The 23,765-nt window shown below is 32.7% G+C and overlaps 1 protein-coding gene across 1 annotated transcript in view; it reads left to right on the top strand.

Annotated features, from left to right (window-relative positions):
- Window positions 1–12,720, top strand: part of LOC127857703 (calcitonin gene-related peptide type 1 receptor-like) — a 33,657-nt gene extending 20,937 nt beyond the window's left edge. The window contains exons 3-11 of the mRNA XM_052394373.1: window positions 2,911–3,008; window positions 4,099–4,190; window positions 6,401–6,551; window positions 7,991–8,141; window positions 8,654–8,714; window positions 9,008–9,074; window positions 9,587–9,669; window positions 11,573–11,708; window positions 12,529–12,720. Of these exons, the coding sequence (XP_052250333.1) occupies window positions 2,911–3,008; window positions 4,099–4,190; window positions 6,401–6,551; window positions 7,991–8,141; window positions 8,654–8,714; window positions 9,008–9,074; window positions 9,587–9,669; window positions 11,573–11,708; window positions 12,529–12,720 (1,031 nt within the window). The remainder of the gene's footprint in view (window positions 1–2,910; window positions 3,009–4,098; window positions 4,191–6,400; window positions 6,552–7,990; window positions 8,142–8,653; window positions 8,715–9,007; window positions 9,075–9,586; window positions 9,670–11,572; window positions 11,709–12,528) is intronic.
- Window positions 12,721–23,765: the final 11,045 nt, after the last annotated feature.

Genomic DNA, 23,765 nt, shown 5'->3' with positions numbered 1-23,765 from the left:
GCATGTACAAAAGTATTTCATTCTGTAGCTGTGCTATTAAGTTTGTACTTTAGTGATGGAAAAGTACTTTCTTGCTTCCAAGGGAATATTGAAATCGATCATAAAGCTAACGTAAACTGTTACTGTTCCCACGGCTCAATGTCTTAATTTAGACATGAAATCAAACCAACATATATCTAGTATTATTAAGTAATCGTTGTTTTAATCCAGCAATACTACTGTTATTTATGACATTTGGCAAAAGCATGTATCAAAGCAGATCAAATATATTTGTCGTGCTATTTTCAGGAAAACAATGGAATACATGGTATGATCAATGTGACATGGACTAATACTTTTATGTTATCAGTTCATGTATTATGCCACAGAAGCAGTATGTCTCAGACAATTGTTAAAATGAGACGTCATTGTTGCTGATCATCCGAGACTTCATAATAAGTTTGCAACAATGTTTCACAAATTAAGATGGTTTGTAGCTCTGCAGAATAAATGATATTACTAGAAAATAAAATTTTGACAATATATTTCTCACTTTTGTTTTAACTGCCTGACATTATAACCATTGCAGTGCTCAGTTCATAAGGACATTCCTGTAGAACGAAACATCAAATTATGACATGATTGTCCATCGATGCAATTTTGCTCAGTCAACAGAAATGTTGAATTTAAATCAAGAAATATACAACAACACTACAGTAATAACTACGTTTATAAACTAGAGATACACATGTTCGCCATACATGTTAACTTATCCTACTTAAAACAAGTCCATTGTTTCTGTAATATAAAACAAAATATTTTTTAAGAACGATGCCATTGTTTCTCGAGTTCACAACTAGCTGTTGCCATTCAGCAAGTTTCGCAAACCACTAAAAAGATTTCAACATGGTCACACGAAAGATATAAGTCGTCTCTCGGAAATATGATCAAAATGTATAGTTCGAACTCTGCAGTTTATCATTCGTTTACCACGATTTGTACCCGAGATTGTTTTTCCATTTTTGAATACTCTGTATAATTATTTAGATTAAGTAAATTAAATGGTTGAACTTTTTCATGGAAATGCATGGAATTTACACATATATTAAAATATTTTACCTCTTTACATTGAGATTATAATGACAGTATTTTTACGGCGTCTAACATAATAAGACATAACCAAATCGCAAGGTTTGGTCCGATTTTGGTCCTATTGTATTGGAGTTATTGAGGTCAGTGGCCCTCCGGTGTCCCTCTGTTGTGAGACTTTGCAGACTTTCATGAAACATTACTTTACTTATCCTTTGGTGACAATCTTTATGATCCGTTTTGTCTGTATTTAGCTACATAGATTTGAACGATGCATTTAATTTTCCCAGTTACCGCCAGGCGTAGAGGCTTAATATTTGGGTTGATAAAATTGTTTAATAGTACGTGAAAAAGATGTCTCAAATCATATAGTTACCGATCACGCTCTATGGATCAAATGTTTTATGAAGTGTTTTATTATTAAAAGCTTAAACTATCGTCTAAAACCGCAAGCTTTAGAGCCTGTATATTTTGTTAGTATCAACGTATAGTGGTTGTCTACACAGGTTGTTCAAATCATGCCCAAATGGGCAAAACTTGTCGCGTCTTGGGGTTCACATTATTATTACGAACTTGGTAAGTAAATAACATAACAAATCGAAAACGAAATGATCAGGTATATGGTATTCTTGGTGTTATATTATCCCGAGACAATCTTCTAAATTTGTTCAGAAAACGCCCTTTAGTCGAGCCTTGCCTCGCCCCAACGAATCACATTCGTTAAATTATCTGAACCCACAAGTGCCAGAGCTTCCATATTAGAAACGAAAAATCGAAAATATACATTGTCGAAGGGTTTTTAAGTTGTTACAAGTGGTCATGACAAAGTTGCACTTGATATTCCATAGACTTATATACTTGGTCAGACTTCTATGAAATCTCAAAGTCAAATGGTAAAATAAGTGGTGTGTATAATGGTATACTTATCCTCAAACTTAAATTCAAAACATGCCTCTGCGGTCATCTTTGGCACGTCCCAGGGTCAAAAGATTTCTTTGGACTTATATAGTTATTTTATTTAAAATCTTCCCTGACACCGCAATGATCAGGGGTTGAATATTTAATAAAACTTTGAAAGTGGTCTTCCACAAAGATTGTCAAAATAATGCCTCTGTGATCAAAATTGCTCACGACAGGGGTACACATGATTTGTAAAGAATTTTAAAGGAATGAGTTTAATCTATTTTCAGAGCTTTGATATTTGACATGATCCATCATCTATTTCTCTACAGTAAGGGTCTGGGTATACATTTTGGTGTTTAATATTTAATAGTTGTTTTATCTAACAGTTTTCAAATAAAGTTTAGGGTGCTATATCTTATCAATATTTTGTCACTTATGTGTTAATGTATTTATAAAAAAAAACGTTCTTTCCCCAATTAACACCTAAATTCCCGATGGTAAAATCATAAAGGTGACAACTAGTAAACGGACTTAGTCCCAATTGATTTTTTTTCAATTAACACTTCAATTTCCAATGGTACAATCATATAGGTGACAACTATTAACGGACTTAGTCCAAATTGTTTAAGACAATTTTTCAAAGACAACGCACGCGATACAATTGCTTTATTTCATCGTTTTGGTTCAAATCGTTGAATATATAGTTTTAACACCATAAACATATTTTGATAAAAACATGAAAAAAGTATAATATGTATTTTAAACACATTTAGAAAAAGTTCAGAAAATAAATTTAAAGCCACATATATGCACTGTATATTTTTTTATTATGCTATTGTTTCAAAATGGTTTGTGCTTGCGGGCCTATTATCATGAACTGATTATAGTTGATAAGAGGTGATATGAACTATATTTTTATGTCACACATATCACTTACAGGTCATGTCGACAAGAAATGCACGGAAAACGGAACATGGCAACTGCATCCCAGCTCTAAACACGAATGGACCGACTATGGAAAGTGCGTTAATATCAAGGTGAAAGCACGTCGTCATACTATACTCCATTCCTGATTATTCCCATGTATGTACATTTATCCTGTCATAGCCTTTAAATCAGCCCGATAACCAGGTAACCTAATATCCCAAAAAATATTAGGCTAAATGACCACGTGACCTTGAATATCCGTCAGTTGCATTTACTTTTTTCTATTAATAAAATATACTATTTTTTCTATACATAAAATACCAAATACATGTAAAGACCTGTTTGAACATTATTATTCAAAAAGCATAATTTCGTCTTTGTGTATTGAATTAATAACGAGTAACTCGATTTCTGTGTGTCTTAACAAGATGGAAGCTAGCCTAAGCGCTTTGCCTGACGTGACGTCACCATGTTTTTTTCGCGCGTGATGTTTACCATATTAAAGATTTAAACACAAAATACTCGAAAACTAGATATTTTAGAAACATTTCAACGAATGTTGTAACTGTGACAGGGTAAATAGAATAATAGGTTCGTGACGTGGATGGAGAATGGTTATCTGGCTCGTCGGAGGATCATATCGGGTTCGCCTTCGGCTCACCCGATAAATTCCTCCGACTTGCCAGATAACCATTCCCCATCCACGTCACCAACCTTTTATTCTCTATATACATATAATACGATCTACATAGACATAGACGCTCATAATGAAACTATTCGTGAATCTGATTGGTGTAAATATAATACATGTAGGTTGAACTGAACAAAACAACACCGGCTTTTTTCCTTTTCATGAAAATGTATAGACATGTTATCATATCAATATTTAATGTAAAAAGTGATATTAAGTTGTAACATTTAATGATACACAAGAAGACTTTAATGACTTAAAGCGCTTACGCGTTACAATAAAAAAAAGACATCAGAATTATTATGTACCAAATTAATATCCACTGAATATGTGGACAAATTGTGTTCAGTTTTGTACAAGCTGACATGTATTTACACCGAGAAAATGTAATTGATACATTTTGTATAGATATTTTCTTATTTAAAATGATTATAAATTCCTGTAGTGGATATTAGCCTGAAAATGGTGTTTTAATAGCTGCGTACTACTTATTTTTTAATTTATTGTAGTACGTTAAAGGCGTGGTTTATGCAAGCGTTGCTGCCAATTCTTTTAGTTTGATATTGCTGCTGCCATCCACTATTGTATTTCTACTATTCAGGTAAGATAGATGCACATTTTTATTTACTACAATGTATTCAAAGGGAAAAGTTTCCCAAGCGCTGTCGATTGTGATACTTGTTTTGGCATTTACTTTTTGACCGGAAAAATAATGTTTTCAAAGGGTAAACCAAACTTTGGAGGGGACCCCCCCCCCAAAAAAAAAAAACAACAACAACAACACCGTATTCAAATCATCTACATACAATGTGTAGATACCGTATATAGTGTTCGTGTTGTGTACCGTTCATTTTTTTATGGCATCTTCAAGTACAGTGCGTCTTATGGAGATGATTTTTACACAAAAGACGACAAAATGAATAATATATATCACGAATTTAAAATAGAAATACTCTTTCGAGAAAAGTGCGTTAATTTTTATTACAAGAAATATATAATTCTTGAGTATGCAGTATGAAATTAATTTATAGACATATATGATCCAACACTGCTAAATAAGTTAAGAGATTGACTTATAAGAGGAATCTCCAGATTTCCCAATCAGGAATCCCCATCCCCCAACTATGATACCAAACTCAGCGTTTTCATGGACTGTGAAAATACCTTAGCATGCTTTGAGTGGTTAACCGAATTTAAAATTACGTACGTACTACAAGTTTTCGTCATTTTCCTTCAATGTGAATTAAAACTTATGTTATCGTAAATATTGTGAAATGGTTTAGTATCATTGTATACCTATTACACCGGAAAAATATGATTTCACACTTGCTTCTACATTGATCGGAACATTATTCGCACGCCAAACCAAACAATCTGTAACGTTGTGGGTACCTATAGTTCCTACAACGCTTACTAAATGTTATTGAATAACAACGCAAAACTAGATCTAACTCAAACAGGACGTTTTTGAATTTGTACACGTGTGTTATTATTTACATGATTCATAATTTATGCAAGAAAAGCATCGTTAATGTATTTTAATAGCCGATTGCCGACCCAATAACAGAATAACGCTGAGGCTAGGGCTTTAATGTTGAAACGAAACATTCGCGAAGGATGCCAAAACCTATTTAAATTTGTACTGTTTAATTTTGCCGATAGTCATGAATGTCCGTTTTGTTAATACATATGTTTTATGACTGTTCCTATTGCTAAGTTGAAAAGTTTCTGTAGTTTTGTCGATGTTGACAACATATGTGATGGAGTGTATTTAGTGATTGGGATAAATTAAATAACGATATAACGTTTTTGATTCACATGGCTCTTGGCGGTAGAAGTACATGTATACTATCAGATGAAGGCAAGAAAATTGCGCTCGGATTGGTTCTGTTAATGCAATTGATTGTTTATTTTCTTACTTGAAAACTGTAATTTTGACATTTGCGACGTAAACATCGTCGAATAATTATGTACACGGATTATTTCTTAGAAGATAAGGTTTATTATTTGTCAATTTTGTTAAAAACTTATACGAGAGTTTGATCTAAATTAAAAATATGAATTGAAATATATTTTCTTTCGTGAAATTGACGCGAATAAGCAGCAGAAGTTATGGTAATTTTGTTTTAGTAATACATGTTAAGCATCCAATCTACATGTAAAAAGCTTTGCAATACTATCATATCGCCAGAAAGATTTAGGTTTTGAACTCATTAATTGTGAACACCAATTGGATTGCATATGCACATAATATACTTATGTCAGAGAAACATGTTACATAGTTTGATTTATTTTATTCCTATAATAATTATATCGATTGACTAATAACACAGTTTTATATTTGTTTCAATGTGCTGTTTAAAAGTCTTTATAAATTATCGTTTTACAACCCAACACAACATCACGCGTTTATCACTTTGACATTTCACAGCATTTTTAGAGTATTATTTTTTTCCAGTCGCAACTATAAAATGCCTTTTCCCCTCAACTTAATTCGAAATAAGTTGCAGGCTATAAACGGATGGATATCTTTTAAATATGCGGCTAACTTGCGGACAAAATCAACTTTTAAGTAGATCACCCTGTGTGATAGCGCTTATTTACATTAAATAATTATCGTCCACTAGCTATCTTGATCGATGAGGTTTTATGTAATTGTTAAGATATACTTTAAGTGTCAATACGATAATTAATTGTATCGATCACCCTGTGTGCTAGCGCTTATTTACATACAATGTTTATCGTCCACTAGCTATATTGATCGATGAAATTGTGTGTACTTGCTAAGATACGTTTTATATTGATCTTTAGACAACTACGAAGCCAGCAGCGCATCAAACTGCACGTGTGTGTGTTCTCCTCCTTTATGGTAACGTCAGTACTCAGTCTGGTGTGGGAACTCCTCGTGTACAACGACCGCGTGGAACATCCATGGAAAGACTCATTTATGGTCCAGCACGAGGTAAAGGAAAACAGCATTATGCATTATACTTGGAATTACATATGCTTTGCATTGAGCATTCCAATGCGATGATCCAAGTTGTTATCATTTTTATGTTTATAATTAGTGATCTGTTATGAAAGTAGTGGGTAATTACAAGAAATTTTCTCCTACAAACGTTTATGGAATGTCATATTGGATACGATATATACATTACTCCGATTGGTTTTAATGCAGTAACCGTATTGACCACCTCCCATATTGGATACGATATTATACATTACTCCGATAGGTTTCCATGTAGTATCCGTATGGTCCACCTCTCTTATTGGATACGATATATACATTATTCCAATTTGTTTTATTGCAGTAACCGTATTTTCCACCTTTCATATTGGATACGATATTATACATTACTCCAATTGGTGTTCATGCAGTAACCGTTGTGTCCATCTGTCATATTGGATACGATATATATATTACTCCTATTGGTGTTCATGAAGTAGCCGTATTGTCCACCTCTCAGAGTCCTTTATCAACTGCCATTGTATTATCAAGCTTTTTTAGTATTTCTATTTATAGGTCATTCCGTCTTTCCTGATGGTCGGAATTTTTTAAATGCCCAGGGTTAATCTGGTCAACACCGTGTTTCGTCTTCTAGTCCATTCGTTTTGCTTATGACGGCCAAATGTTTTAAAAACGCTATCACTTATGTGTTTATGAAAATAATTATTTGAATTGAGATGGTTTCTATACGGACATCAGTGACTTCCGTGTTTAGTATGTTCAACATTATTAAAATTATCAGAGTTTTCTTGCGAAATGGATATTTACAGTTACATATTAACTGCTCACAGTTTCAACGATGCTTAAATATTTCAGCCCTCGACACACTGCAAACGCAATAATATACTGAGCAATATTATCGGTACTAATATATAAATCACATACATTTTTTCTTCATTAAATATACATCATCTCATAAATCACATAACATAAGAGCACACAGTTTTGTCTCAAATTCTTGTCGTTTCAAAGTGATTTCTGTTTTTTTCACATTTTTTTCTGTATAGTCAATGCAACGGTTGAGTACAAATGTAATTAAAAACAATTGATCGTTTAAACGATTTACATTATTTTCGAAACACGCAGATGTTCATACGAATTCTCGCTAAAAATAACATTTAAAATGCAATGTCACATTTGATGTCAAATCGTAACCTGATGCGTGTGAAAAAACTTTTTAAACACCCACTCGAATTTTCTTCATAGTTTGATACGTTTTTCAGTTTCCTGTTAATAGTATCTGGACTCTGCGTTTGCATCTACTCATTTGCATCATTGCTCAACCTCAATAAAATTGCCGAAAGCTTATACAACGTAAAATCTGGCGTGATCCATTATCTCAAAAAGAACAGGTCACAAGCAAAGCAATGGTTTACAACTGCTCTTATTTCCAGGACGGTTGCAAAGTGATCAACATTCTGCTGCGCTACGCAACGAGCGCCAATTTCTTCTGGATGTTTTGCGAGGGGTTCTACCTTTTTCGACTTCTCGTAAATGCCTTTCATGTACCGAAGCGCATCAATATCTACTTGTTTATTGGATGGGGTATGTCCTTGATGTTATTAAAAAGTATTCTCGGAAAAACAAATGTATATTTTTCTGACCAATACCATTTATAAATAAGGATCATTATGCTCATATTTATTTTGTTTGTGATACTATTTTTATCTTTTAGTCGATGACTTTATTTTAGCATATACGATAATTTGTATATAGTTGCAATTGCACGAGTGTTTAAATGTTGAACTGTATTTGGACTCGTACATTTATTTACTCTGAACAAAAAAAAACACATTATAGATTTCACGGTGTATGTTCACAACGGATAGTTTGAAAAGCATAAGGAAATGTTATATTATTAAATTATTTTTATAATATATATGGGCAAGTTTTGAACGTTTTCAAAGTTTGCAAAATATGAGACATGACAAGCCGTTTACGTGGGGTATATCAACTCATTGTACATAGTAAATTGCGCTAAACCGCTTAAAATAATATCAGAAGTTCCTTTGCTAGCACTTGACTATACACAAATAATGACAATACTTTATTTTCAGTTGGTCCCATTGTTCCAATTCTCGCGTATTCGGTGTTAAGATGGAAATTTGCGAACGATACGTAAGTAGGCATTGTCTAATATATTCGCGATCATTTGTTGAACATACGTTATAAACCTAGTTATACAATGGTAAAATATGTACACGTATGAGTCGAGCTGTATTTTTACAAATGAAAAATCCTGAACACTAAAAGAGTTTAACCTGACATATGAAATGGGTTGAGGGCGGAATTATGTTTCATTTAACGTCTGCTTGATGCATTATATAACTAGATAGTCTCGTATAATTAGAAGTAAGATGTAACAAATCCACCTATATTGACATTTATTAATTTTTATGTGTCTTGTTCAGGTGCTGGGTAAAGAATGCGGGTCGCTTCGAATGGATTGTCTATACACCTAATCTCTTAAGTATTCTTGTAAGTTTTAACGGAAACTGATGTTGTTTTATAATTACTGATTTACTTTTCGAATTCCGTTTGTAAATTTTACAGATAAAAGCAATTTTATGAGATAGCAATCTGAAATGCAAATGCATCTGCAAAATTATTAGTTGCTGGTGTTTTTAACACAAAAATGTTCAGTTCCATGTAACATATATATATATACTCATTTTTCTTATGCACTGTTTTATTATAAGCAAATTTCAAGTTCCATCGCAACAAAGTTATACAACTAGATGCTCTTGTTGCAAATTAAGGTTCAAGACGTTGGTAATGCTAAATGTAATTGGCGAACCTTACACATCGAAGGTCATTTACATTAAAAAAGCAGCTTCTCAAGGTTTACAAAAACACACACTGAAACGGTTGCAATTATTCATAAAATCAAGAATGTATGCAAACAGTACTCTATGTGTACTTGGCCAATTATCAATATTTACCGATTAAACCAAATAGACCAACACATAACAACGATATATTTTATTTAGGCGAACCTGATGTTCTTGGTCGGAATCCTGCGTATTTTGTTGACCCAGCTGCATCACCATCCCAATGAACCTAGCAACTATAGGTAAGGGTTACTTTAGCTCGAACACATACCAAGAGTACGTGTTAACTACACTACCACACACTACACGCTATTAGTATATAATTTTGTTTCACTCAGTTCGACACCCCCTGTACGTCGAAAATCCAAACTCAGTTGGATTATTCAAACTGAAGAAAAAATTCGCTCCTTTAAACTGGTTACAAATAGTTTTAGAACCGGGGCGATGGGCAGGCACTTTGATTAACCTTTTCTTTCACCTTGATAACGCCCTTTTAAATAGCGAGTTGCTGATGTTGTTCATCTATGTTTCGTGGAGTAATTTCAGCACATATTTTGTCCGATAACATAATTGCCGGTTGTTTCATCTAAGGTAAGTTCTCTTATTTTCATTTTTCTACGTAATGATTAGTTATGTTACGGATTAATATTTCTTTCAGGTATTTAAAGAACTATGTACAATAATAACATCTGTAGTTTTCAATTATCTTATGTTTAACATGAAAAGAAAACAAAAACATTTTGATGAAGATTGTTTAACAATGTGCTTCAATGTTTTTGTTGTCAGCAATTAAATAAATCTCGAAATATTTTACAAGAGTCTTTATTTTACATAGAGCTTAACATAAAGGCATCTTTCAGTTTGGTCACTATCCATCGACTTCCTAATGTTAGTTTATCTATACACTAGTTCGGTCATTATCCAATTTGTATATTCTTGTCCCAAACAAATACGAATATATTGCGTTTTTGAGCATTTACGCCAATCAAATTTTTTTAAATACATATATGAAAGGTTAATACATAAGTCCAAGCATTAAAACATAAAAAATATTCGATTATAATTGTTTTTGGCCTCAAAATTTCGACAATTTCATTGAATTTTTCCAGATTTTCAAACATATTCATTTTATTTCGATGCACTTGTTTTTAATTGTCATGGTGGTTTTAGCGCATTATATCTGGAAAATAACATTTTATCAAGAAGAAACGTTTATTATGACACAACTTACCTTAAATACACGTATATAAATGACTGAAGTCTTTTTTTCTGTCGCGATTTTTTCTTCAGTTTGATTTAACCTACACAGTTTGGATAATCGACGTACAGTGGGTGTTTGAGTTAACCATGAAATAAATCTCACCATCGCATTAATAAAGCAGGATACTTTTTTGCCAATTTAATATATTTTCAGCGGGTTCTAGACAATTTATCGTGAAAGTATGAATACATAAAGTTTTTAGGTTGTTATACGTGAGGTAAATTATGGTTTGATGTGTATAGTCAGAAATGTTTTTTGGTAAAGCCTCCACTATCAATTATTGAAGTTCACTCAAGTTACATTAGGTTAATATTTGTCTTAACGTGTTTTATCCGTAATCCATTGTGACTGATTGTGAGGTGCGGGCATATTTCAGTCGATTTAACCCCACATCCTTTGAATTGACCGCTGCAATGCGATAACTGCAGCTTTAGTCATTTTATGTTATATATTTTGTCGCATTCTTTGACCTGTATTTTACAATTAATGCTCATAATAGTAAGTTCAGATGCTTAAACGAATTTCTCTCTTATAATGCTTTTGAGAGTCATCAGTTGTATTTTTGAACAATGTGTATTGTATCTGCAAATCCCACTTGTACATAAAACAGCAAACCTTCGTTTATGCTGACGTGATAATGCTGTTTTTAATAACAAAATGTTAATTAAAAAGGATTTTTTGTATGTGCCCTCAAAAGCTTGTATTAGGATATCTGACATCACTAATTTATTAAGAGTAAAAAAGTAAACACATTCATTTCCTTTGGTAATGAATAAAGACAACACAACAAATACCTTGCACAATGATAATAAGAGATTATTAGGTGTACAAACTGTACATGCATGTATTTTGTCCATGTGTAAATGTAATTTTCGGTATTTCAGGCGTGCAATGAAAGCGACCTTCATCTTAGTTCCTCTTTTCGGCCTCCAACTCTTTCTGGTCATATACCGACCCACCGCTGATTCGTCCATACAAAGCACGTATGAAATCGTTTCCAAAGTCGTCATCGACTCTCAGGTAAGACTTGAACATACTAATGTATGCGGAATCGGAACGTATTAGTTCCCATCCAATGCAACCAGAGAGGACTTATGTTTCAAACAAGGTCCATTGTACGAATGAACATTTGTATGCCCAAATCTTGCGATATATCAAGAAGTATTTTTACTATAAGCTGCAGAAATAATACTGTATTCTGGTAACTCAATAAGTACTTACGTTTGGACAATATGGGTTATCTAAACGATATTCCATTTTTACGAACATTTTAGTTTCTTTTGTCACATAAGATGATCCGTCTGATTTTTATCTGTGATTTTTTTCAATAAAAATATATGTTAATTAATTACCGTTAAGTGAAATGGGTAATAATACAATTTAGTTAAATTATATGGCTACTGCTACTACTGAAGGGCATGGATATTTCAGTTTGGGTATATATATATATATATATATATATATATATATATATATATATATATATATATATATATATATATATATATATATATATATATATATATATATATATGTACGTGAGTTACTATATTTGTATACACAAATTAACATGTATTGTGTGGTCAATACTTCATACCTACATACATTTCAACTAAAGATATGTTTTATGGTAAATGTAGTTTTTATCAGATGTTATATTCGTCCTGTTACTTTCGTACATGTCGGTTTTTTTACTATTCTACATGTATTGGTGTTGTTGATAAAGAACATACGTGCATTAAAACATGAAGGTACGATTGAGGTTAATGGGTTTGAATATGAGGACAGGTTGATAGCTATGCGCACACCACACCTGATTTGTATCGCTTGTTGATTTTAGGGCGGTCTGATTGCGCTCGTATTTTGCTATTTCAACAAAGAAGTGTTGACGTGTATCAAGTCGTACCTTCAGAAGTTAAGCTTGCGGCGAGGTAAGATGACGGCGACGATGTTATCAAACTACACAGTGGTATCACAGAGAAGCGTTGGGGCTAACGCAGTAAATGACAACACCACACAAAACGATATCTAGATGAGGACACTCGACCCGCTATATTTATGATATCGATGCTGTGGTCTCTAGTTACCAGCAATATAAATTATTAAAATCATTAAGGCTCTCTTAATGCATGTTTTATAAATAATATGGATAGGGAAACTCTCTAGTGACATTCCATATAAATGATATACATATATGGACTTTATAGTGACCTGCTACATCAATCATACCAGTGAAGTATACGCTATAGTGTTATGATTTTTCAATGATAAAAATGATCAGGCAACTTGAGTAATCTGCTTGATCAATAATGTCCAGATCAGGATACTCTAGTGACCTGCTATATCAATGATATCGATGCTGAGGTATCGAGTGACCGGCAATATCAATTATTAAAATTATTAAGGCTCTCTAAATTCATGCTTTATAAATAATATAAATAGGGAAATTCTTTAGTGACATTATATAAAAATGATAAACATATATGGACTCTACAATGACCTGCTTCATGACTAATACCGGTGACATATACTTTATAGAGTTTTTCTTTATCAATTAAAACAATGATGAGGCACCTTGAGTAATCTGCTTGATCAATACTATCAATGACGAGGCCTCTTTTGTGATCTACTTTAGCAATGATATCAATAAGGGAATGGCTAGTTAGTTACCTGGTAAATACTTTAAACCGATAAGGAATACATGTACTCTACAATAACCCATTATATCAATGCTACATATGATTAGGGCATTTGGTTGACATTCTTTACGAGTTATATCAGTGGTGTCGTACTTTATAAATGATATCAATACTGAGAGCTCGTTACCCGTTTTGTCATTTGTATCACTAATACGTACTCTATAGTGACATTATATATCAATGAAATCAATGATGAAACCTTTCATGTGGCCTGTTATATCAATGAATTTACGAGTTTGATGAACTTGTAAACAAATCGTATATTGACAGAAGTGATTAAAGTGCTGAGTTTGAATTATATGAATGCTATCGAGCTCTCGACACTCTAATGGCGATCTATATCAATTTTGCAATAAAGATATCAAGGGCATATGGGTAAATTTGTGTATAATTTTGCGTTTAACTATAGGATTAGTTTTAGTGTTTCTCTTGACGCATTTATATATTTAAAGCTACGGACAATATAATTACCTGCTAAAACTATTCTATACTGACGATACACAGCACTTTTTATATATTTGGTATATAAAATTTAGTACGTTAACAAGGTTTGATGACAAGAATTGCTGTTTATGTCGCGTCAGATGATATTCAGCTTATATAACTAGATTGGCCGGCTATATCTGTTTGATTAATGATATTATTGTTAGCAGCTGCTATGCTTTGCTTTTCACGGGTTATACTTTTTAAAATAAGTCTGTTTTAAGCGGAATATTTGTTTGAAAATATTGCTGACGACGTCACGCATAAATATTTATCAAAGCCTTGAATTAGTGGGTCAACAAATTAAACCTTATATACTAACATGTTCGCAATTACATAATTACTTAGGTCTGCCGTCTATCCTTCTCGAAATGTTACTTCTTATAAAGGCTCTGTGGGAAGACGTTTCTCTAATAAATGCATATAGTTAAGGGGTAAGCGTTCAAATGATGTTTGATATCGGCACTAAGGGTACGAATCATGCGATACTGCGCTTCTTGTCTTGAATTCCATGTATATCACTTTACCTTATGCCATACTTTCATTGAACTCATGTTAACTTAGTGTTGAAACTGGTTTATTTAAGAAACATGTACACATGACAATATAATGTACTGTAACTACAATGGAACAATAAACTAATGCAGACCTGTGATGATTATATGTAACTTCAATGTGAGAAAGAGTTAGGCATCGCAGACCCAAGAGTATTATGTCTATCTTAAATGTTACGATAATCAATTACAACCCGTATGTGTTACTGTAATGTGAAGTTAATAATTGCTTACATACAATAGTCATGTAAATATATGTATTTTACGTGTTGTGTTCATTGATGCTTATATTGGGTTCATATTCGAATTATGCAGCATGTCGATGATGCTCATGATGTCAATAGATAAATCTACATATGTATGCAATAACATTAATAATATAAATGTTATGCTTATCTTGCCTTTTGTGTTCTTAATTGTAAATCAATTAAATGTATGATGAATACTATAAACTATTTATTTGCGCCAGCATGGAATTTTGTTGATTAAAAAACATAGACTATATCGTCGATACGCGAACTCGCTATTTTCAGATTTAAAGAAAGACAATTAGTCTCGGTCAGTTTCTAATTTGTCCGCGATATAATGTGGTGGGTACAGTGGGTCAATCGGGAGCCACGTGCAGTAAGTGTCCCTTGTTTATCACTTGCAAATGTCAATCGTTTGGATGTGGTAGCAACTGGACATTCTTATTGCATGCCAAATAACTAGTAGGGTTTTGTTATGATTAGCAGATAAGTGGGACTGAATGACCAGGTGTTTTTACACATCGTCAACTTTTAATTGCGTGTAGTGTGTTTACAATACATGACGCGCGTGTGTTATTGTAAACCATATTTCTTTGAGCAAGTAAAGAAAATCATCGTTAAGCTTGTTGAAAGCTCAATAACGAACGTCTTTAATTCATTGTATAAATTAAAACTCGATTATGATCATTAATGAACGACTTGTTTCGATAATATTTATAAATGGATATCAAAATGCAATAAGACAATTACGATTTGTAATATGAACGTAAAATGTGTATGCGATGTATTAATTTGCAACATTTTGTATGAATCGGATTTGCAATTTTTCACTTATTACAGAACAACGCCATATTTTGAAGATATGCATTTGAAGTGTATTAATAAACTAAATTAAACGTGTTTGTACATTGTTGTTTCACAAACATATTATCTAATGATCAATAGCAATATAGATGTTTATTATATGATGGAATTAAAACATTTTGTGATGTTCCTTCTAGTTTGAATGATATTCAATTTACCAAATTGGTCACACGTGTAGTATATATTTATCCCAGACTGTATACACCGATAGTGAGAAAATGCACAAACACATCAACTTCGTTACTATGGAAACGCTTGATCCTGAATTGCACAGGTGCGTGTCACAGTAGCATATGTCAGTATAATATCCGCCGACCTTGCCATTGCTGCAACCAGTAGACTCTAGCGATTTAAAGCATGTCCTTGTGACCACTTAAACAAAACAAGCATCATGGTATAACACATTCTAGATGGATTCCCATTCAGCATTGATCGAATTCATTCTAGTTTCAATAATGTCGTCTGTGTGAGTAAATGTTTGAATAATGTATTGAGCGAAAATCAAAATATATTCATTTCTGATACCTTTTAATTAATTAATACAATCTAGGAAGGCGACTGTCCAAACTAAACAGCTTTGTTGATTATGACGCAGAACTGGTATTTCCAACAGTTTATCAAAAGTATGTAGAAATACATAAACACTTTTTTGTTGCGATACCATCCATGCAATCGGCACAACTTTTTTGTTTAAATTTCAGATGATGATCCGTAGATTCGTAATATTTATTTTCTGATGGGCCGTTATGATAACATTTGAAATTTATGTCCCGATAAAATCTCACCTTGCACACCAAAGGCCCAGTACTTTTGCTTGCTGCAGACCGTGCACCCATCCTTCTGTGAGGCGTTTGTGAAAGTATCCTCACATCCAGCGTCCATTACACCGCACACGTAACACGTAAGGCCATGGGCCTGCACTGGAAACCAATATAAGCACAAAGGAATTAAAATTGCATCAGAATGGTATCATTCTCACTCTCACAAAAAGTGCTTTATTTAGAACTAATATATAATTGAAAAACATTAAGAAACAGGACAAATATGCGAAAAAATCCCACATGGAATAGACCCGGACTTCTACACAATCCTGCACTGGCTTTATGGTTAGTTCAGATATCAGGAGCCCCCGGGTTCAATACTCACTCTCGGGGCATTTTAAATATGTATTCTTATGACACTTATCACTAGTTATACACGTGAAACGAACCCCCATGCGACTCTGGCTTAATGTTTTTGATGCAGTCGAGCTTTAATATAAAAAAGGTTTAATAGGCAGACAGACAACAAAACATCAAATCACATACCCAGTTCCCTCTACAAATTATTGGCAAATAAACGTATACCGGTCAAAGATTGGTTGTAATTGGCTGTCAAATTTTTTCTCGTTACTTAAACGTGGGTGTATTGGTAAATATGTTTACAGTCGTACATTGTTTCTTATAATACATGTGTATACTGTTTATTGAATATACCTACTGCATGTGTGCACTATTGCATGGAGTGAAGTGCTACATGTTGCTGAAATTATTGTTATGTTAAACATTACAGGGTCTTTCACTCGATAAATAATGACCTCATTGTGTCTTTAAACACACAAACACACATCATTGTAATGATTTTTAACAAGTATTGTGTTGTTACGATTACATACATGGGCTTATGTGTATACGTTTACGTGTATAACTCCATATAAAGGTGTAAGTAAAACACAATTATACCATTTTATTTAAGTAAAACATACAAGGAAATAAAGTTTACCTACCGAATATAACACCACATAATGCCGACATGAAAATATACATAAACATCCCAAAAGTATGAAGTGTATACGTTATAATTAAATCGAAATGTTTCGTTATTTATTATTAGTCTACAGATACCAATTAACACGTGTATATACGAACACAATACTACTCGAGCAGACAATTGACTAAAATGACAATAAACAAGAAGTCGAATCGTTTGTGTCGATTACGGAATTAATCGAGCGTATTCACACGGTCAGCAGTTTTGTATAATGGCTGTTGTGCCTGTGGAATTATTATTATTATTATTATTATTATACCGGATTTATATAGCGCCCTTTTCATGCAAGAGTGAACGTTCAAAGGCGCTTTACATAAGAACATTTGACGTATCGCAGATACGAATACATTTTGCAACACTGTTGAAATCGATCAAAACTACTCAATTATACTATAAAACTACTCTAGGATACTATAAGTACTACGTAAAAACATGCACAGTAACCATAGCTAAGGAAGATCAACAAGACACTATAAAACTATTCTATGTGTATAGCTATAAGACAATTAATGAAACAATAAAATATAAAACTTAAACAATAAGTACTACGTAAAACAACACAAAATAATTATGCTTCCTTTAAAAGGGTTAATTCAAGTTCATGATGATTGAGATTTTATATAATGGATTGAATAAACCACTGCTTATATTGCATAAGATTGGAGGAAGAGGTGAGTTTTCATTGCCTTTTTGAATGAATTCAGTGATGAAATAAGCAGCTAACTGTTTTTACTTTTAAAACACGCAGTGATACTTATGTTTAGATGTAGATAACAACTAACTGTGAAATGAACAAATCCCTAACACACACACATTATATATAGTGTAAAAGATATATGCACAATCAAACACGTCAAAGTCATAGCGTGTAAAAAAGCTATACCGTTTGTCTGAATTCGGGAACAGTGAGTTAGAAATAAGCGATTCCCCTTAACCCAGATAAAAGAAGATTAAAAATTGCAGTCTGGCGTTCTCTTTGCGACAAAACACTGCCATAATCAAACATATACGGTTAATCTGTGGACTCTTATGGGACCACTCGGGTTTCCTTATTGGGACTTTGGTTATTACAGATGCAAGCGCACAGATTGCGTTTTGCTTCTAAAGATATCTCCAATACTAATTTTGTTCCCGTTGTTTTGTTTGATTACGCACATGACCAAAACACAATCTGCAATTAATGATACAATACGTTTCGAAGCTAGAATGCGCATTCATTTTCTTAATTGTGCTTAACAACAATTGTGAACAGATTTAAAGTTCTGAGATAAGGCATGTGTTGGTGATGAAGTCTTTAAACATTGATACATAAATAAACATTCAGAACAAATATTTGACATGGGCATAAAACATCAGAGCGTCATGACAGTCATCATACTTATTATTATTGGTGCAAGTCTAAACGTCAACAAGGTTGCGATTGAAAACGGTTAAAATGGTAAAACAATCCTAGGAGCGTTTTAAGCGGCCTGATATTTTATACAAATAATCACTTTAGCCCAATTTTTGGTAACAATGACCCCATTAATGGTTTAAACTGCCAATAAGTGTTAATATGTACTATGTCATCCAATATGCATGATCAAATTAAGAGAATGGGAGATTTCAATAGTATAATATACTAAGAATATTGAGTTGTAAAATTGACGTTTTAGCATGGTTGACTGTGTTTATTTATATACATTTATCTTAGTTTTAACAATTCAATGAAGCTGACAGGACACCGATTACTTGATTGGTTAAGAATATCATACCGAACGGTATTATCGCAAATATGTGATACCCTGTAAAGGCATTGTTTGACATAAACAATATAAACACCATATCATTGTGTATTTGTTGTAAAAGTCAGGCTCTTTTCGGACGTTCAGCATATGTACACTACGTCTAGCGCGATTTCTGCCATCCACCAAACTCCCACCGTGGACAATTTTTCGTGAGCGTGGACAACCACCGCGATCTGAAGGTGTTTCAATCATGATATATCGCGTCGACAGTGGCTGAACACCACGGGCGTTATCGGGAAATCGATCTCACGGTGGACCACCACAATCGCGATGGACAACCGCGGCCGCGGTGGTTGGCGGTGAAATACAGGTAAATGTGAATGAACATGTATATTACGATATTGCAGACCGTGTAATTTGTGCAAAGTTTTAGAATGTTTTGTTACATTTGTATGTACATTTGTATACATTTTAACTTGATTGTTAACAATCGTCATTTTTTTTCATTGTGTACCCTCGTTTATGTTTTGTTTCTACAGTTTCTGCGTGAAGATTTACTTGTTGTTTATTTTAAGAAATGTTTGTTTTTGTTAAAATTTCCGAATTTGATGCGTTCTAAAACCATCTGTTCTATTATGTGGAAATGGATGTAAACACCACATTCTCCAATTTATTCGATATAGTAAATTCATGTGGACATCACATTCTCCATTTTATTCAACATAGTAAATGGATGTAGACATCACATTCTCCATCATTATTTCGTAAGAAAACAGGCGTTTTATTCGTATTGTAATACGGCACATGTACAATAAATAGACATACATATACATGTATAACAAAATCATATTTTTATAACATAATCAGTATTTAAATGCATGTTTATTATATTAATAATAAAAAACTTGTTAGCGTTGTTACTATGTTCATTATTTTCCGAAAACCATATTCCTGGTCGTATCTGATATAAAATAGTAAAACCATTTTTAAAACCTAAAATTAATGTGAAATTATGACTCGTTAAATTCACCGCGATTTCCTAACAACACTTTTATATTATTTATAATTTATAAATTTGATATACATTGTATTAGCTCACTGCACAACATTATTGTAACACAATAAGTAAATCAATATTTACCATATTATTACGATTTCTTTTTTAACGTTATTTTACATACAGTTTATGTTTCAAAATGAACTTGTTATTGAACAAAGAACAGGTAGACAAATAGTCACTCACCAATATGACAACTGATCTTTTCACATGACTATGATATTAAAATATCACGAAATTTAATACTTACTGCTGATGTCTCGAATTTGTTCATGTACATTTATTCGATCCAATGCATGTAACAAAAGAAACAGGAAATCACAAAAATAGTCTGATATCAAATAACAGGTACATGTAACATGTTTGTATGTTATTGTTGGCGAGCTATATATGTACACAAACGAGCAAGGGTTTTCGAAAGATTAACAAAAAACAAATCTTTAATTAAAAACAACAAGGGAATCTTAATGCAGAAACAATTGAAACAAAACCTGAAGCATGAAACGCAAACTATTCTCACGCTCGATGTAAGACATGTGAATTATTTTGTAAAGAGGCAAACACGAGAGAAAATAGTTGAACATTCGGTGATTTTATTATGAAGTGCATGTAATACATGTACATACAAAGTTAAAAAAAAACAAACATTATACGATCTGCAATGTGAATGAACATGTACAGTTCGATATTGCAGACCGAACATTTGTATAATGTTGTTGTTGCCCATGTATTTCACCGCGATGGCGGTGGTCCACCGCGATTGTGGTGGTCCACCGTGAGATTTATTTCCCGATAACGCCGAGACTGACACCGCAATTCGCCACGGCGAAATCATCGTGTTCAACGGTGTATCGCGTCGAGATAGTAATTGTTCACTCTGGACTGAATCACGGTGATGAGTGGTGGATGGCAGAAATCGCGCTAGACGTAGTGTATTACATAAGTACCAAAAACATACATAGCGAGCGTTTGCTCTGCCATCAAAATCATCATATCAAAATATTACACACAACCACATTTTTTAGACAAGTTGAACACGACGTTCAACCTTTTGGATGTTGTACGGGAACTTGATCGATACGTCTTTAATAGTGTTATTGCAAACAGATTTAATCAAGAATTAAAAACTTTTTTTCCTCGATTATATTTCTCTTGGAAAAAGACATCCCCATACCACCAAATAACTCGTACACAAGAGAACTAGACCAACAATTTGTCCAGAGGGATCAGAGCGACAAAAAGGAACTTCTTAAGAAGTCTGCTCCGTCGCAAATGTACTGTTGTATTTTTATATCTTAGGTCGGGTTTGAGAAATTTTATTTGAAAACAAATGTAGCGGTTGAAGTAATTTAGTGTGTATTTGTAATCGTATTATAAAGACAATATCCTATCAAATCCATTTTAAAAGAAAACATTTCAACAGGGCTTTAAATTCAAGAATCAAATTTGTCTTGGAAGGATTTGACTGCTTGATTAATAACGATATAAATATAGTATATTATCTGTTTGAAGGGCAATGGGATAAAATACTATGTTTATCAATATTAACATCAATCCATCAATCCAAATTAAATAAAATTTGCAATCCATACACATCTTTCTGATCTATTTTGTATTGAATTTATTGCATCATTTAGAATGTTAAGAAATGAGAAAAAGATAAATCATACATCTTTCTGTGCATAATGTATCAAATTATTTTACCGAATCGGGCATCAAAACTCTTTTAGCAATATCATTAACCATAAATAACAAATTGTTTAAATATGAAACACAATAAATCAAACATCTTCCTTTTTATATTATATCAAAAATGTTAGTGACTTCACTCAGACGTCAAATATAATGCGTTATCAATATCTTTTACTAAATAATATAAAGAAGTCTTCGACAAAGATCTGATAATAAGATGATTTGGGTTGCCATAACATATGTTGTCAGTGTCTATATTGTCATATGTGTTCAGTGTCTATATTGTCATATGTGTTCAGTGTCTATAGTGTCGCGTATTCATAACCAATGTGAACGGCAAGTTGTTGTAAATGAATGATGATAAATGGAAATGAACAGGAAACATATATGTTAAAAAATAAAGGAAACCCATTTTTTTCAAAATTAAAGCATATATATGCTAAACCATATTTACCATTACATGATGAACAATAAATCAAAATGATAATAAATATTTTTTGACATGTATTGTAATATAATGCCAAAACAGACCTTTCATTTAATTAACTTAGAACAAAAAAGGTTAATTAACATGTATTATAAGCCAATTTTTTTGCCCAAATACTATTGCTTATATACTCAAGGAATTTTAAATAAATGACGCAACAGCATATGAGATAAGTACATTATTTACCGGTACATTATCAATGATCTGTAAAGGATTATCTGCAATTGAAATGAGAATTACTAAACAAACCTGTATTGAGGCTCAAGGATAACGTTTCATTCCGTTTTGTTTGTTTTAACTGGCGAAGGGCTTTACTTGAATCATTTTGTTCTTCACAAACAAATTTAGCGAGAATAATGCCATAATTAATATGATATTTGCTAACACCTTATCATAACATTTGTGTCGTACTCAACTCAAGGTAACGTATTTTGATTGAAATATTTCTGATGGTTCAAAACAAAAAGAACGATTCGTGTGTTTTAACAAACCACATAATGCCAAGAGTGATAATGTTATATTGGGACATTTATTTTCGTTAATTGTATAGAGATCAGTACGTCTGATAAACACGATTTCAGAGTGTATTTGGGGTTTTAGCGGCAGTTTATGCAGACATTTTAGTATGTGTCCTGTTTTAGTCCGACAAAATGCAGAGATTTATGTCAATGTTTTATAGGTTTTTGCTCTTTAAAAATGTCAAAAGATGAGTAAACAATTCATCGATTTTTCCTAAAACACACTAAAGAAATGAACAACGACCAAACCGTAGTAATACCATAAGCACATGTGCCGAAGAGACATAAAAATACATATTCTCAGCATTAAACGTGACGAATCTGATTGTATATATTCAGTTGACTATTAAAACGTTTCAGCATTCACAAGGAGACAAAACACGAAGACGTGCGTAATATCCATTTGTTGTATCATTTAAATCAATAAAATTCAATCTTGGAATTTTAAATGTGGCTATTTACATTTTGTTAAGCGCTACGATACGCACTATTAATCAAAGAGTTTGTGTTTTTAATTAAGAAATGTATATCTTAAGACTATTACAAATACACGATCTACTTGTTCCTAACCATTCTTCCAATACCAAACAGATATTAAGAATTTGACCGAATTACGAGTACATCATGTGTAGGAAACTCTTCATCGAGATAAACATCCTTCAAAAAAGGATGTTCATGATTGCATTTAAACACGGGATCAACATGCAGATCGAAATGGACACATGGCTTGTCCTTATAGATTTTATAGCTTCCTACAGCATTTCAAACTGATGTAAGTCGATTTAGTCTAAGGTAATAACAAAACCTGGTAATGTTAAGTCTTTTGCGTATATGCTTGAAATTTAATTCATAACGGCCGTTTCGGTTTAAATGTTATTTTATATGTATTTAAAAATGATAAAACAACAAGCAGAACTCATTAAGACCAACGTCAATCAT

This window comes from Dreissena polymorpha, chromosome 1 (genome assembly GCF_020536995.1).
Source record: "Dreissena polymorpha isolate Duluth1 chromosome 1, UMN_Dpol_1.0, whole genome shotgun sequence".
Classification (NCBI taxonomy): Eukaryota; Metazoa; Mollusca; class Bivalvia; order Myida; family Dreissenidae; genus Dreissena; species Dreissena polymorpha.
Note: the sequence above shows the minus strand (reverse complement) of the source record. Positions and strands in the feature narration are given on the sequence as shown.